The sequence below is a fragment of the Pseudophryne corroboree genome, unplaced genomic scaffold (assembly GCF_028390025.1).
Source record: "Pseudophryne corroboree isolate aPseCor3 unplaced genomic scaffold, aPseCor3.hap2 scaffold_646, whole genome shotgun sequence".
Lineage (NCBI taxonomy): Eukaryota > Metazoa > Chordata > Amphibia > Anura > Myobatrachidae > Pseudophryne > Pseudophryne corroboree.
In genome coordinates this window covers 260,396-279,051 of record NW_026970235.1, presented here as the reverse complement: position 1 = coordinate 279,051, position 18,656 = coordinate 260,396, and the positions used below count along the sequence as shown (strand labels likewise).

The 18,656-nt window shown below is 45.7% G+C and overlaps 1 protein-coding gene across 1 annotated transcript in view; it reads left to right on the top strand.

The window, feature by feature from the left end:
- The window catches only part of LOC135036441 (toll-like receptor 7), a 28,210-nt gene extending 11,435 nt beyond the window's left edge, over positions 1 to 16,775 (top strand). The window contains exon 2 of the mRNA XM_063954449.1: positions 13,559 to 16,775. Coding sequence (XP_063810519.1) covers positions 13,559 to 16,645 — 3,087 coding nt within the window. The 3' untranslated portion in view covers positions 16,646 to 16,775. The remainder of the gene's footprint in view (positions 1 to 13,558) is intronic.
- The last annotated feature ends 1,881 nt before the right edge of the window (positions 16,776 to 18,656 follow it).

Here is an 18,656-nt window from a genome sequence, read left to right as displayed (position 1 = left end):
TCCGCGTGCACGGCCGTATTAGCGCGGTGCACGGGGTCCGATTCCACCAAGACTTGGGAAGCGGACGAGGTTAAATACCGACGCTCGCGCCGACTATGACGCTTAACCCTGTGCAAGCCACTGTCGGAGGACAGACCCTCCGAGGACGTGGAAGCAAGGGTAGAGTCCGTATCCCGACGCCTCGGCTGTGTCTGCTGCGCTTGCTGGAAACCTTACGCGCAACTCTGTCTGCGCTAGAGGACCTGGAGTGAGTACCCGTTCTAACCGCGCTCCCCCTGGACCGGTCAGGGTCTGATGAAGACTCACCTGCACGAGGGAACACCATCCGTCCCGACGGCCGACTCCATTCCGAAAACGACTTCCGTGGCTGGGGAGGCAAAAGATACATCGTTCCCCAGCTCCCCCACCGGACCCGCAACCGCCGGGAGCGAGGCAGGTGAGGGAACCGTCGCGCCTGGGGACAGAAGCGGGGTAAGAGACCGCGCAATGCCATCCACCAAAGGAAAAAAACAGCGGGCCGCCCTAGTCCCCCGGGTACGGAGGATAACGAGGGCCCCACCCCCGACCCAACAGCGGCACAAAATGGCGGACAGAACGGTGACGTCCACCAAGGGTGCAGCCGCAGTGGCAGGCATAGGACAATCAGAGACACCACGCATGTCGTGCGCCCCATGGGAGGTTCGTAAACCGCCCGTTGGGAGCAAGGACCCGTACGATCCCTTACTGTCAGGCATCATGGTACAGCCGTCCCGCTGCGTGGAACCTCGCGCAAACCGCCACCGCCGCGACCTCCTCCTATCCCGAGCATTGGCCGCAGGACGAGAAAAACGGAGAGTCGTCACTACTGGAAGGAGGCAGCGCAACGTCGGAATGAACGCCGTCCGCAGCGACGTCGGCAGGACGCGGGGAGGGGAAGAACGGTCGCCCTCCACTGCCGGCCGCCGCCTCCTGAGTGACCCCGGGAGGAGCCGCTCGGCCACGGGCAGCGGCAGCAGCGCCAGTCGCCATCCGAGTCGATCTGGGAGGGGCAGGCGCTACGGGGTCATCCACCGCAGGAGAGGCCAGAAGGGCCGCCCCGCCGCCGGCGGACGCAGAACGCCCCATTCTAGCCGTCCCTGCCCTATCTGCAACAGGCAATGGGGGATGGGACGCAGCAGAGCGGGGGCGACGCACCGCTCTGTCAGGGGAGGGCGCAGGTCGGATCAGACCGGCCGAAGGGGAGAGCCGGCCAGATGGGTCAGGCATCATATGGACCCCCCAGCTGGTAGGATGACATAGCAGCGCGCGCTGCCTAGACTGCGTTTGTCTGGCAGCCGCGCGACCCCCCTGTCCGCCCATTAACACCCCTGGTTCACAGTGACTGGGTGCTGCCCCCCCCCTGGTGGCCGCAATCAGCCGATCCGCGGGCCGGGAGCTCTGTCCCGGTCCCACGTGATCGGAGCTGCGGCGGGTGGCGCCTAATGACGGGCTCAGGGACGGCAGAGCACCGTCCCTGGCATGCCGTCGCGTGCGCCCTCAGTCCCCCTGCGCTCCGTCCCCCGCCGCGGCTAGCAGCGGGGACGGAGAACACACTCGCGGGGGAGCACGAGCGGGCGGCCGAGCCCGGCCGCGCGCAGCCCGGACCTCACAGGCAGCCGCAGCAGGCACTCCCCGTGCTGGCTGGACATCAGAGGCGTCCAGGAGCCGGGCGGGGAGGCCAGCGGTGCGGCTGTGGATTACACAGAGACCGGATTCTGGCTGCCATAGAGCCCGGACGTAATGCAGGATCCTCCACACACAGAGACAAAGGATAGGAAAGGGAAATATAGTAAAAAGGTAGAGGGGATAGAGAAAGGCCAGGAACAGAGGAGAGGGAGTAAAAGAAGAAGAAAGGGATATGTTAGAAGTATGATAAAGAATAAAGGTGTAGGATATATTAAATGGAGCAATACTTGCAGACCTCATGAGAAGAGCTGAAAAGAGGGAGGAAGTACCCTGTCAGCAGCCTATATGTATGACAGGCCAGCCCCTATACATGATCCAGCCAATCAGCCCCTCGGACCCTCTCTCCACGTTCCTCCCACCACAAAAACATTAACCCCTTCCAAGCCAAGGTGATGCACCGAGTGGCGCTGAGGAAGCCCCGACGGTTCGTTTATGCTGCTATGGTCACAGTATGTTCCCTACGCAGTCTTTCTCCTAAACCAGAGAACCAATTTCGCGGGTTCAACCATGACACCCAACCAGTCAGCTCATTACCCACAGCAGCAAGGGTGAGATTGTGTCTCCTGCGAAATTCCCACTTTAATTGGAGAATGTCGTCCATCTTTTGGTCTATGACCTCGACCGGGTCCTCGGTGCTATTCGTAATATATGTGCAGCATTTCACGCCGTACTGCGTTGCCAGTGTGACACAATATCCACCTGTCACTGCCGTGAGATAATTAAGAACCATCCTATGCTGAACCAGTTCTGTTTTATAAGCTTGAAGTTCCCTTCCAGTATACCTAAAAGTGTCGTCATACATTTCAGTGATATTGTCTAATAAATTTGCAAGCGCAGATATATATCTATAATTCAACACTCCTCTAGCGGTGCGAGTGAAATCTAACGCAAGTAAAACCTGAATCCCGGTAGATTCATGGATCAGATCAGAGGCCGAATGCTCTGTCCTTTTTGTCAGTTGCCTTTTAACAACGTGCTCGTAATGAGTGTGAGTATAAGGAGCTTGGGCACCACGGTGTATATCTTTCATTTTGGTATGTGATACAGTCATTACCTCAGGCTGTACTTTTCCAATATAACATAATCCTTCTGAGTTTGGGGCAAGCCACTTATACGCCTTTCTCCCGCATATGAAATATGCATCATCGGGGAGAACATATGGGACAGAGTAGGTCATAACCATATTACACATCTTCCATGTGAAATCTCCTAACCCTAATTCTCCCATCTGTCTAGTACACGTATCAGTTTGTACGATATGTGCACAGTATCCTGGTGATACCTCTCCAACTCTCGTAATCCTTCTTCCTAGGGTATACCTATATCGGAATGATTTTCCACTACCGGCTATGTGGCGTATAAGTTCTGTATCTGTTGGCATTCTATCGGCTCTATGTGAAAAGGTCATGGTTTTGTTATTCCATGACACTTCCCAATTTCCCGGCTTTCGGGGATTGGAAATGTTAAAACATACTAGGGGTCTATCCACATGATATTGGTGGAACTTCAAACTAGGAGGACTAGAGATATTAAACCTCCTGTCCACCGGCCTCCCACCACTTAGCTCAAGTACCTCCCCTATCGTTAAAAGGAAATGGTACTAGTCCTAGCTTGCTGTGGCCTTGAGGTACTTGAGAGCATACCCAACACTCTGTCTGATTTAACACTTTACCCACTAAGGAGTGATAGTCACTCAATGGGTGCTGGTCCATGTTAATGTTAAAACTGGACTGACATTTCTTGATGCACCCATCCTCTACTACACTGTAACAGAGTCTACAGATACAGTTCTCTTTTCAGCTAACAATCCTTCACAATGTTTACAAATAACATGGCTGCTAGATCGTTTCCGGTACTCGCCTTTGCTTGGTGATTGTGTTGCTATTGGAAATTTACACCTCCGTCTCAGTCATCAGAAACCCATTCTGGATCCTTTCTCGACCTCACTGGTACTCTCACCGAAACAGACTGCTCTGGTCAACATCAGGGTCAACATGAAAACACGGATCACAGTCTCTTGAGGCGAGTCCATCTTGCAGGAGGAGAAAAGGAGAAATTTGTAATGGGGGTATAGGAAAACAGTTTGAGGGGGAGAGAAACTTGTTACGATAATTAGTTCTCTAGTCTTGTTGTTCTTAAGGTGCTGTCTCTCAGTCTTCCAAACGAACATTCCGGTGATGCAATATTCCTTCCAAACCAGCGAACTTTCTGTAAGGGGCAAAAAAATCTTGCATTACCATTTGTCTAACTGATGTGTGACATACCATCTTTAAAACATGAAAACATGAGTGAGAAGAGAGAAAACAAAAAAAAACAAAAGAGAGAGAGAACAATTCATATATATATATATATATATATATATAACATAACACATCAATAAACAACAACAGGAATAAAAAACATTTTTCAAACATTTTAAAACATTGTCAGATCATCAGGCTGTCATATCTACATGTCCAATGGTTTCCTTGCGCAGTCCCTCCCACCAGCACCTCCATACCCCACCCTCTGTATCTGGCCAGGATACATTGATGCGGATAGGTCATGCTGGGGTTTGGTAGACTTCTGCAAAGACCAAGCAGATATGCAATGTTTGAGTCCTATCAATAATCGTTAGAGATGGGGAGAGAAAAGAAACATTTCACAGATACATTTACAACGTTTCACCCGGTCATTCCTGTGTCTTCAGGGAATGACCTCCCAATTTATTAACTGTTACCTCAGGCTTACCATCAGTCCTAATGATCACCTTTTATAATTTGGTGTGTCATATTCATGCTCATATTCATGTCTAGGGGGTCTGACTTTATGTGGGCTGTTGCAGTTACTGGCATAATGCCCTTCTCTTTTGCAAAGATCACAAACCCTGGGCTTCCTCCAAGTGTCAGTGAAATGGGGTCTTGGTTGATTTGATGCCTCCTCAAACGCTTGGATGCTCATCACCATCAACCGCTTTCCCTGTACCTCCCTGATTCCTTGGATACCATGATTATGTCGTTGTCTAGGGAGTTGATATACCTTCTGTGAATCTTTGATCATACACTTAGATCTTTCCTAGGATCTGGGAAATCAGACATGATTGATCTCAATTCTGTCCGGGACCAGGGATGGCGCATTGCACTGTCCTTGACGGGAATGATTCCCTGATCGTCAGTCTTCCCATTGGGGACTGTGATCACCCTGACAGGACTAAATTCAATTACATCACCTTGTGTTGGTCTTACAATATGGGGTACATCTGTTTGTGCGTGATATAAAACATTGTACGTACCTGTGGACACGACCTCACCTGACCCTCCGTTAGGGGGTTTGATTATTGCCTTTACCGATTTGGTCGCGTCCACCTGGATGTCTTGTGTGATGGCTGCTGGAAGGGGTGCCGACATCGGGCTGGGCTCACTTTCTTGCTTGTATTCCTGAGGGAAGTTTGACATGGGGTGCAACTTGCATAGGTTAATAGTTGTACATTTAACAGTATTACAATTATCATTGTTATGTTTATTACACTTATTCTTATCATCTATAATACAGTTGCTAAGTGCATTTTTATTGTACAACATTGTGCCTTTCTCCGCAACCATAATCCTCTCCATTGCCATGTCTCTCCTCCCAAGATGAGGGTCAGATATGTCAGTTAAAATTCTTTGCATTTCACTTTCCTGTTGCCACAATTTTAAACAATCATAATGTTTGATCCGTCTCTTTACTGATTTAATGAGACCTATCCTTCTCCTTAGGTTCTGTAACACATCTGGGCTAAAGCTGCCTACTCTTGGGAACTTCTCCCCGTCATGTACAGTCATTCTTTCCCATTCATCACATAAAACTTCTGTGTGTGAACCGTATTTTTCACACATTACATACCTTGCCGACCCGATTGGTCGGTTTACTGAATCAACCCGAACCGAGGTTGATCGTCCCCTACCCGAACAACTGGCCCCCATAACTTGCAGGCGTTGCTTTCGCTACCTCTGACCTTCACATCAGGGCCTTCAGCGAACCCTTACAAAAACCAGAATGTTCAAGATAGGCCAACGGTGGCGGTTTACCGAGTACCCCACTCACTCGCCCACGCCGACCAATACGACCTACACACTGCCCTAGTGCTGGCGTACTCGACCCAGGGCCCCTATGAACCTTTGTTTACTGGAACATGTGAGTGTGATCCGCAGAGCATTAACCCTTTCCAGTAACTGTGGGGTTGTTGGATAATTCCTGAGTGACCAGCGAACTTCCCTTTTAAAAATAAAAAATTACACAAATCACGTTAGAATGTACAAATAGCGTTTATGACCCCTTTCGTACACAAATGGTACTAGGTCAGATTACTAACTAATGCACACAATTACGTGCGGTACAATCGTTCAGTACATAAGCAACTAATCTTATGTACGGAGCGACCAACGGAATCGACATTCGGCAGCTGCGAATTCCTTCAGCCTGAGCTTTATGGCCTATATGGGTTCCGCCCCAACCCTTCTTGGTGTTGGGCTACTTGACTCTATAGCGGACTTCCTTGTCTGCTGTACCTGGACCTCCTGGTCTGTTATGCGACCTCCTGGTCTGACCTCCTGGTCTGCTACAGTATGACCTCCTGGTCTACTACACTCTAATTCTCTTTATATGTTTAACAAGGGATGCCTCCCTAGCCACCGTGCATGTCACTTACACGTATGTAATTTCACGAGAACTCGATGATTTCTGTGGTTCAATCCCCAAAATTGTAAAAACTTATATATGCAAACACTCACTCACCACATGTACACTTTTGTTTCTATTTCTATTTCTGCGCAGAAATTTTCTTTCCTTTAGACCAGATGTGTTTTAAATTTGGAGAAGGATCTGTTAGTCTAAATTTCGGACACTAAAATAGACTTGTGCTATTTATCGCGTCGCCACCTTTTCGCCTGTTAAAATAACACTAGCGTGTGATTTGAGTTACGTGGGCGTACCCGGACGCTCTGTTGCGTAATATACGCTGCGTGCGTCGGCCTTTGCGTACGCGAGTCTCACCCTTTGTTAGAGACACGTGTACACCAGTCTTTATCCACCGTAACACAACTAACACGTTTATCAATGTAGATGATCCTCGATCATCTACCGAGCACCACACCAATCTCTCCTTGTATCTTTAGGTAGAGCTGCGTGCGTGCTTTGCAATTTATCCCTTAATGTATTACTTTTACACTTTAACTATGAAATAGCGACAAATCTCTCTTAGCACGTTTATCAATTATAAAATGGCAAACAGGAGAGTGATATATGTGAAAGTACACAGATGAAAATGCAATTCTAAATTTACTCTAATAACATACATTAATGTAAGCACACGCATATAGATATTACATATAAGTACCAATCACTATTACTTATGATTGACTATGATATAGATTAAATAAATGCATTAAAAAAAACTCATTAAATGATGATTTCTTTTTGACAATGGATGGCTGATTATTTCCTGAGTCAACTGAAAATCAGCCGCTTAGGGGAAAAAAAAATGTGACCTTCCCAAAATGGCCGCTGCTCCTCCCCCTTTCACCTCCATGAGGGCCACACAAAATGGTGGACAGACCATGCTGCTTCTTGTCACAAAGAAAGTCATCATTCAAACTCCTAAAGTTATCACGCTATGCAGAGCGATTAAAAATAATTTTAAACTTATTTAAACAGACAAACCATCCAATCTGCGTGTGTAGTTGGCACCAAATAGAAATAAAAAAAAAACAGATTTTCAAAGACAATAACGTACTGTTCCTACCTTCCAGTTCCCGAATTCCCTCAGCACTCCTTACCAAGTGAAGCAGACAATTAACTGGTCAGCACTGCAGTATCCCCGACCTCCAAACGGTTTAACGAGGGATACTACCTTCCACTCTTTGCTGACCGATAATGTCTGCTGAAGTTACCTAGTGCAGATATGTGAAGACCGGAGGAGCTCCCAATTGACAATGTCTATAATATTTGTCCTATTAAAAACACGTTAAAGGTTAAAGAACACAGTACGCAATTGGCGCAAAAAGTACCGCAAGGGTACGCCCTTAACTATACCTTAAGGAATGTACTTATACTGTAAACATTTATGCAGTGACAATGTGTAAATGTAATGCAGTGTAACCTTGTTAGCTTAAAAGCTGTATGAGCGACTATGACGCTCTGAGAACCTTTATGCATTTATAATAATCAATCAAATACCGGTCTAAGGTTCTAACGCCTTTAGTGAGAGAATGAACGTTCAAAAAGAATAATACAATACAAGCTATACACTACCAAAATAACATAGAATATCTAACCAAGGCCCTCATTCCGAGTTGATCGGTCGCAATGCGAATGTAGCAGAGTTACACACGCTAAGCCGCCGCCTACTGGGAGTGTATCTTAGCTTCTTAAAAGTGCGACCGAAGTAATCGCAATATTGCGATCACAAACCTCGTAGCAGTTTTGGAGTAGCTTCAGACTTACTCTGCCTGTGCGATCAGTTCAGTGCTTGTCGTTCCTGGTTGACGTCACAAACACACCCAGCGTTCGCCCAGGCACTCCCACCGTTTCTCCGGCCACTCCTGCGTTTTTTCCGGAAACGGTAGCATTTTCATCCACACGCCCCTAAAACGCCGTGCTTCCGCCCAGTAACACCCATTTCCTGTCAATCACATTACGATCGCCGGAGCGATGAAATAGCCGTGAGTAAAATTACTTTCTTCATAGCAAAGTTACTTGGCGCAGTCGCAGTGCGAACATTGCGCATGCGTACTAAGCGGATTTTCATTGCGATGCGATGAAAAATACCGAGCGAACAACTCGGAATGAGGGCCCAAGTTACTACACATAAAATACAATAAAGACACAATTACTTTTAAAAGGGGAAGGAGAGAGAAAAGGGGAGAAGAGAGAGAGAGAGATATGGCTCACAATAACAATAAAGACAATATGGTTGCAGAGAAGCTTACACATGTGAGGAACAATCGCTGCGCAGTTAGTCAATGCTGAGAATCTTTGTGGAGAAAATACTTGAGCTTACCCATACTGGCTGTCCCTATATACACAACCCTACAATACCGCATGGGACAGAAGCTAGACTCTATTTTGGGAAAACTCCCATGATTCCAAAGACTGCAACACATGGTTGAAAGGGGGAGGGGAAAACACCCAGCAGCAGCCATTTTACACAAACCAACTAATCTTATTCCACATTCCAATCCAACTTCCTAGAACCATCTTATTCAATTTCACATTCCAAACAAACTCAGTATCTCAATAACCAGAGCATATGGTATGCTGGCTATGCGATATGAATCATCACAAGACCAGATCACAATGTAACCACACATATCAGCCTGCCATTGCTACAAAACCCATATTCACAAGTAACTGCATGGCGGTATTCATGATTGACGAGATATATTATAACAAACCAGCACAATCTATTTTAAATCACCATAGGCAAACAAATACCACAAATGCTATGCTACAGGTTGTCTAATGTCCCAGCTACCATCACAGATTCCCAGATCTATCACACAAACAAGTTACAATATCCTATTTAAACCAGCACCATTGACCTTAAAGCCATCTGTCTATATTTCCTTATCTAGCCATGTGAATTCTATACTTAGCCTTCCGCTTGGAGGTCAGTCCTGGGGATGAAGCAGCCATGCTGCTGGGTGCTAGGTAGCTGTGTGAGAGTGAGCCCTGTGATTTCCAGTGTATAATATCATACCTGCATTCCAGCTGTGGGGGGGTGTCAACCACAGGAAGTGTGTCTTTCACAGTATGTGGGCTGTCTTGTATCAGTGGCCTTGGTTATGCAAAACAATGGGTGATGACTAACACATTCCTGTCTTGTGGGAAGCTATTGTTTGGCGAATACAAAACAAAACCCTGTCTCTGGGTTTTGTTCGATATTCATGATGTCCACTTTCAGTTGAGACAATGACATCTCAGCAATCATTCTTCTGGAGACAAATCCAGCCCTATTTCGTAAACACAGGTGTTGGCCCTCCTCATTGAGTCTCAAAGCTCAGTGTAATTAAAGGCTATTGTACTCCGTCTGCGGGAAAGATACTGATTCGGAATACAATTAATCTTCAATTACTATTCCTGTGCTTAACTATGCATAAGAACACATGAAGCCCTCCCAACATGCAAACTATTGTTTGGGGAATCTCTAAGGTCAAAGAGCCATCTTTAATATACCATACTTTGCTGAACTCAGGGGAATATTAACTTATAAAATACATTATTTTGATTTAAATATGCCGCGTGCACACACACATGAAGTGCATATATGGCAACGTGCAGCGTGATATTTTTCTGACTTTGACAGAACTCTTGAGATCATTTCCGGTTTCAACGACCTCTGACCCGGAACTACCCTCCCACCATCTTTAAAAGCCATTTCTGAGACATGCAACACCATCAAGCCCTGAGGAAGAGATTGGATATCTCGAAACGCGTTGGCTATCTGGATCCAAGAAGGAACTCGAACTTTTCATCTTTTGGACATCTGCCTTGTGGTTAGCTTGGGAGCCAGAGCAGGGTGAAGTCTGAACCACCCTGCTTATTACAACACCTGCGGCTCCTTAGCTACCTTTCCGGTATGCTTTCCAACATTTATTGAATTGTTACCTGAGCTGTTTTTGAATACTGACCAACATCTATCCAGGGGTTTACTACCCATCAGTAAGCTTAGGAGCCTGAGCAGGGTGTATCTTTTAACCACCCTGCCACCTTTTACACCTGCGGCTCCTAGCTTACCTTATGGTATGCTTTTATTGTTATGTATGTGAATTTTCATTGTATTAAATGTTACATTTTTATGTGATATTCATTGGAATCCACACCGGTATATTTGCTGTTAAGTTCACAATTTAATTGGCTAAAGGGGATCATTGCTTTGGTCTTCACACAAAATACCACAGAAAGAGGGCGCCCGGGTTACACCACTCCATACCTGCAGTTCTTTGTAGGTAAGTGAGAGGAGTTTGAATTTGATTCCACAGTCAGCGAGTGACAGAGGGAGACAGCAGAGGTGGCATGGTGAGGTCCCAGATGAAAGAGGGGTAGGTTTGTTATGAGCCGCCACTGTGACTTTCCTCCATTGTGGTTCACGACTGTTGCCAGGTGACTGAGATGCCACGTCATAGAGTCCTGGCAGTTGCGAGGCAACCCGGACTCTAGGCGGCTGCGGGGAATCTTGGTCCCGCCTGTTACCTAGCAGCCGGGTTGCATGTAGTGCATGCAGGTGCCCAGCTGTGCTGGGTTTTGGAATCAGGAGGCTGGTGTCTGAGGAAGCCCCTGGTTGGCCCCTGTTCCTGTTATTAGGCCTGGTTCTGCCAGTTGTAGTTTTATGCCTTGGCCCTGTTCCTGGGTACTCTGGGTCTCGGTATCCCCTGCTATGTGTGCCTTGGCCATGCGGTTTATACCTGATTACTCCAGCCTGTATTGGAACCTTGTCTCAGCCTTTGTCCTTCTGCATTTCCAATCTGCAAGCTATAACAGTCTCAGTGTTACCCTGTGGTCACCTACCTCTACTGCACATATCATCCGCAAGCTATCACAGTCTCAGTGCTACCCTGTGGTCACCTACCTCTACTGCTACCCTGTGGTCACCTACCTCTACTGCTACCCTGTGGTCACCTACCTCTACTGCTACCCTGTGGTCACCTACCTCTACTGCACATATCATCCGCAAGCTATCACAGTCTCAGTGCTACCCTGTGGTCACCTACCTCTACTGCACATATCATCCGCAAGCTATCACAGTCTCAGTGCTACCCTGTGGTCACCTACCTCTACTGCACATATCATCCGCAAGCTATCACAGTCTCAGTGCTACCCTGTGGTCACCTACCTCTACTGCACATATCATCCGCAAGCTATAACAGTCTCAGTGCTACCCTGTGGTCACCTACCTCTACTGCACATATCATCCGCAAGCTATAACAGTCTCAGTGCTACCCTGTGGTCACCTACCTCTACTGCACATATCATCCGCAAGCTATCACAGTTTCAGTGCTACCCTGTGGTCACCTACCTCTACTGCACATATCATCTACAAGCTATCACAGTCTCAGTGCTACCCTGTGGTCACCTACCTCTACTGCTACCCTGTGGTCACCTACCTCTACTGCACATACCATCCACAAGCTATCACAGTCTCAGTGCTACCCTGTGGTCACCTACCTCTACTGCTACCCTGTGGTCACCTACCTCTACTGCACATATCATCCGCAAGCTATCACAGTCTCAGTGCTACCCTGTGGTCACCTACCTCTACTGCTACCCTGTGGTCACCTACCTCTACTGCACATATCATCCACAAGCTATCACAGTCTCAGTGCTACCCTGTGGTCACCTACCTCTACTGCTACCCTGTGGTCACCTACCTCTACTGCACATACCATCCACAAGCTATCACAGTCTCAGTGCTACCCTGTGGTCACCTACCTCTACTGCACATATCATCCACAAGCTATCACAGTCTCAGTGCTACCCTGTGGTCACCTACCTCTACTGCACATATCATCCGCAAGCTATAACAGTCTCAGTGCTACCCTGTGGTCACCTACCTCTACTGCTACCCTGTGGTCACCTACCTCTACTGCACATATCATCCGCAAGCTATCACAGTCTCAGTGCTACCCTGTGGTCACCTACCTCTACTGCACATATCATCCACAAGCTATCACAGTCTCAGTGCTACCCTGTGGTCACCTACCTCTACTGCTACCCTGTGGTCACCTACCTCTACTGCACATATCATCCGCAAGCTATCACAGTCTCAGTGCTACCCTGTGGTCACCTACCTCTACTGCTACCCTGTGGTCACCTACCTCTACTGCACATATCATCCACAAGCTATCACAGTCTCAGTGCTACCCTGTGGTCACCTACCTCTACTGCTACCCTGTGGTCACCTACCTCTACTGCACATACCATCCACAAGCTATCACAGTCTCAGTGCTACCCTGTGGTCACCTACCTCTACTGCACATATCATCCACAAGCTATCACAGTCTCAGTGCTACCCTGTGGTCACCTACCTCTGCTGCAAATACCATCTGTAACCACCAGTAATTCAGTACTGCTCTGTGGCAATCCTGCTGCTGTATTGAGCCACCCCTCACTTAGCTCAGCTCTGGAATTATACTGTATCCATCTGCTCCAGCCCATACTGCTGTGATCACCCGTAAATTATAGAATTCCCTACTATCCGGAGTGTAAGACCCAGTGGCATCCTAAGTACCGGTGAATGCATCTTATACTAAGGGAGCAAGGGTGGCTGGTATAAGCAGCAACCTCTATAGCATGGCTCTAGGGTCCTTATGTAATTATTCAGGTGTTTTATTGTAAGGGTACAGTAATCAGGGCTGGAGATGATAAGCTTGGATGAAAGTTTTAATAAATATCCTGGTGAGAAAGGGACAGTTTTTGGAAATGTTACAGCAGAGAAATTGTCAATACTGAGAGGGTCTTATGAGAATACTAATTAGAGACTGAAATTACTACTAATATGGAATACAATGGGGCATATACAGGCTATGATCAGGACCTATTTTCTTGTGTGCTGGGATTCTCTCTGAATTAAGGAGCTCCAATTTTTACCCACTCCCCCATTTGTCCCCCATTAGGTACAGATAAGAGTAGACAATTACACCATCCCTGTGGCTGCTTGCCCTGATTCATAAATTATGTTTCTTTTTATACTTTGTTAAAGTTTTCAACATTATAGCATGAAAAAAATCCACTCACTGAGGAGTCTTCCTATAAGTCAGAGAGTCTAGCGGAACAAACAGAAGATAGTTTGAGAAACTTGTACCTACTGTATGTAACAACTTTTCTTTTCTTTTTCTAGGCACAAAGGTGGCTCCTAGAACTTGCTGTGATCTTGGTCTTCGGTGCATCCGTGTGTTTAAGCATCTTCCCCCGTTTTCTCCCATGTGATGATCACAGGAATGCTTCGGTCGTTATCTGTAGACAACGTCATCTGAAGCGAGTTCCTCCTATCACTTCAGACAAAGTCTCTGTCCTGGACTTGTCACTCAATCACATCAAACATCTCACAAACAGATCCTTCTCTGGTCTCCCAAACCTGGAAACTCTCAACATGAGTAACAACTGCCAGCCCGATAACCTGAGGCCGGACAAGGAACGTTGTACTCTCACCATTCAGCCGGATGCTTTAGTGAATTTGAAACACCTGCAAAACCTGGATCTTAGCGGGAACAGCCTGACCACCATCCCTCCTCTCCCTGAAAACATTAAGTATTTAAATCTTGGTCTCAACCACATTTTCACATTGACAGAGATGGCTCTTTCTGGAGTAACTAAACTGAAGTCTTTGATGATTGGTGGGAACTGCTATTACCTTAATAGATGTGACACCGAATTTAATATCTCAGAACATGTTCTCAGAAACATCACGACATTGGAAATATTGCTGCTGTCCTTTAATAACATAAGTTCTTTCCCAAGGAACCTCCCACCTTCTCTTACAAACCTTAATTTGGCAGAGAACAAGATTTGGAAGCTAGACAGGGAGGATTTATGCCAACTACCCAACCTACGGAAGCTGGACATACGATGGAACTGCCAGCGTTGCGACCATGCGGCCCAACCTTGTTTCCCGTGCCTCAATGACAGTGCTCTGCAGCTTCAAGCTGGAGTGTTTGATTGCCTCAGCAACCTCACCTACCTCAATCTCAGGGGAAACTCCATCCCCACCATAGACAGCTCTTTATTTGTCAGACTGCACAACTTAAAAGTTTTAATTTTGTCTGACAACTTACTAGATTTAAAGAGAGAAACCTTTTTCTCAAAATTAAAAAATGTACAAATCTTAGAGTTAGATTATAATTTTCAGCCATTTAGAATGCATGAGAGGCTGGTCATAAATTCCAGCGCAGTCGCAATGACGTCGCTCTACAAGATTTCCCTAGTTGGATACCATGTCAAAATTCTAGATTTTGAAGGTATTGAACCTTTGCTCAGGCTGCCAAATCTGGGTGTTATAAATCTCAGAACAAACTTTATACTCCAGGCAAACTTAAGTATGTTTCTGTTAAATGAGAATTTGCACAGTATAAGCTTGGCGGAAAATCTAATATCTTTTGAATCTACCTGTAGAACAGAAAGGGGGCGGACAGATGTGACTGTACCTCTCTTAAATCGACATGAAAACGCAGTTCCAGGCTGGGAAGAACCTGTAAACATCAATAATAAACATCTCAAGGTCGCCAATGTCGAGTATCCACAGTGTTATCACTATCAACGGTCAGTTGATTTATCATTTAACAACTTAATGAGTTTGCACTCAGATGATTTTGTGGGCATGGAAGATGTAGAATGTCTAAACATGAGCTATAACTTCATCAATCAACGCTTAAACGGTTCTCAGTTTGGCCGCTTGAAGTCACTACGCCATTTGGATCTCTCATACAACAGATTTGACTTGTACTACTATGCCGCTTTAAGTGAACTCCCAAAACTTAAGATACTAAATCTGGCTAACAATGAGTACCAGTTCATGATGAGAGGTGTAAGCCACAGGCTCAATTTCCTTGAAAATCTCACTTCTTTGACAGAATTGAATCTCAACAACAACTTGATTGGTTTGCGTATAACAAAAGAGTTAAAGAACCCTTCTCTGGAGAAGCTCTTTTTCAGGAAGAATGAGTTGGTGAATTTGTGGCAATTTGGCAAAGAGACGTATACCACCATGTTCACCAACCTTACACGCCTGAAAGTTCTGGACATTAGTGCTAATCAACTCATCGTCATCCCAATTCCAGTTTTAGAACATTTACCTAAGTCACTTGAGAACCTCAGCATTTCCTGTAACAACCTGTATTCCTTTCATTGGGATAATATAGTCCACCTGGGCAATCTGATTCACTTAGACCTCAGTTCTAACAGACTGACGTCATTAAACAGCAGCATAATCGGCATCCCAAGCAAGCTCGTCTACTTAAATCTCAAATCCAATAGGATAAGTTCCCTAAACAAAAACTTTTTTAATTCGTACACGGAGTTGAAGCAGCTATTCCTGAGTGACAACTATATTAAAATAATAGATGTAAGATCCTTTCCCAAGCAGCTCCTCCAGACTTTAGATGTTCTAGATGTGAGCCAGAATTCCTACGAATGTACCTGTCGCAGCAGTTGGTTCATTCAGTTTCTGATGGAGACGAATGTTACTGTGGAACATCTCTCTGAAAAAATGCAATGCGACTCACCAGACATAATGAGGAGGAAATCACTTCTCTCTATGAATCCAGAATCGTGTCAGGACTTATACGGCCAAGCATGTTTTGTATGCTCTTGTCTGATGGTGACCACTTGGATGGTCACTGCGGTTATCTGGCATTTCTTCTCATGGGATTTGTGGTACACTATCAAAGTAATCAAAGCATCTGTCACACGCTATGCAAAGTTATCTGGAGGAACAAAGGAGGAGTATGATGCCTTTATAGCTTTTGATACAAAGAACAATGCTGTGACAGACTGGGTCTATCATGAACTTTTGGTGCAGTTGGAAGGACCTACGAGGGACAAGTTTAATTTATGTCTGGAAGAAAGAGACTGGTTAGTTGGGAAATCCAGTATTGAGAACCTGTATGAAGCCATATACAGAAGCAAAAGGACGGTTTTAATCCTCACACATGAAGGATTTAACACTGGTCTCCTGCGTCATGCGTTCTTAATGTCCCATCAAAGGCTGTTGGATGAGAAGAAAGATGTAGTGGTTCTAGTGACTCTTGATGACAACATAAAAATGTCTAGATACTTACTGACAAGGAAAAGGCTCTGCCCAAACAGTTTTTTGAACTGGCCGAGGAACCCCAGGGCACATGCCCACTTCTGGCATAGCTTGCGGGTGCTTCTAAGAGAAGACAGCTTCCATTATTATGATCCTTGTCTCCGAAAACAGCTGGAACACTAATCTTTGGGTTCTCCACTTGCCCCAGTTAGTTCATGTGACACAGGAACACCATCGGTTGCTGTATGTATGAGCATGTTGGTATATGAAATGTTGTACATAGATAACTTCACGCATCTTCTAAATCAAAGATGGCAAACACCAATTTCAAATGCTGCCAGCAGAGCTACGTGATCACAGATGATATGTTCTACACCGGCTCTTTCCTGTCTACAGTACATCCATGTTTTACGTTACATTACTAGGGCACTGGTTACCAATGTTCTGGGAAACAGATCCTCTTGAACCCCCTTGGCGTGCAATGGTGGACAGTAATAAGACTTGGTGTTCTGTAAAAATCCAATACCGGAAAATATAACAAAAAAATAAAAGAAGATACGGAATGTTTTTGGAATAAGTATGACACCATATTCTATCAAATTGTGTGGGTTTCCCCCCCCCCCCATAAATATAATCTCATGGACATCGGACTTGACAATTACTCTTTGAAAAGATGACGCTAGATGAACTTGCAGGTACACACCATTTTTATTTCTGTAGACTTAAAGATTACAGTTGAAAAATACTCCATCACTAAATGATTAAAAAAATGAATACAATTTAAGAACATAGAAGAGCAGGTGCAAAATTACGCCATGGAGAAATAAATTGTATTCATTTTTCGGCAAGGTGCTGCACTACTCTTCTACCTTCTCATGTTTCCTTGACTCTTGAGTAATTTAGTGCCAAAGAGGTGATTCAGTAGATCAAGAAAACCCTTAAAGTAGAGGCTCTCAATTATGTTCCTCAAGGCACCCCTACAGTCCAAGTCTGAAGTATATCCATGCTTGACCACAGGTGACTTAATTATCACCTCAGTCAATTTGATTTAGCCACCTGTGCTGAGCCATGGATATATCTAAAACTGGTACCATTTGGGTGGCTTGAGGACCGCATTTGAGAACCTAAAAAATATTATTCCCCAAATGGTAGACTGTTCAAGTGCTGAGAAATAATGCTGGGTTATACCTTTCATTAGGACACCATACCAGTAAGAGTTTCCCAAAAACATACAAACTGTTTTCTCAATCTAAGGAAAGGGAATTTTCTACCAATTGAGTATATTTGATTAACTTAAGGGCGTGACCTGTAATAAGTGATTTGTGTGATGTCATTACCTTGATTAGCGCTAGTGTGAAGCAGTATATTGGCCCTCATTCCGAGTTGTTCGCTCGCAAGCTGTTTTTAGCAGATTTACTCACGCTAAGCCGCCGCCGCCTACTGGGAGTGAATCTTAGCATCTTAAAATTGCGAACGACGTATTCGCCATATTGCGAATACACCTCTCTTAGCAGTTTCTGAGTAGCTCCAGACTTACTCGGCATCTGCGATCAGTTCAGTGCTTGTCGTTCCTGGTTTGACGTCACAAACACACCCAGCGTTCGCCCAGACACTCCTCCGTTTCTCCAGCCACTCCCGCGTTTTTCCCAGAAACGGTAGCGTTTTTCCGCACACACACATAAAACGGCCAGTTTCCGCCCAGTAACACCCACTTCCTGTCAATCACACTACGATCACCAGAACGATGAAAAAGCCGTGAGTAAAATTCCTAACTACATAGCAAATTTACTTGGCGCAGTCGCACTGCGGACATTGTGCATGCGCAATAAGCGGAAAATTGCTGCGATGCGAAGAAATTTACCGAGCGAACAACTTGGAATGACCACCATTGATTGATATATCCACTCAGCACCAGACAAAGAACCAAGCAAGATTCTAACTCCAGCTGCAGCTATCAGGGAATGAGACCATGGGGGGAACATAAACCCCTTTTCCACTGCCGCAAAACCCCAGGTGGGCAGCGACAATGCGTTTGCACGGCTGCTAAAAACTGCTAGCGAGCGATCAACTCGGAATGACCCCCAATATCAAAGACACTGTAAATAGTGTGTAAATAATGTGGATTATAAATATGATAACCCGGGTAGCGGCTCAGTGGAAAAGGGTTAATCCGGGTCCAGTGACCTAAGAATCC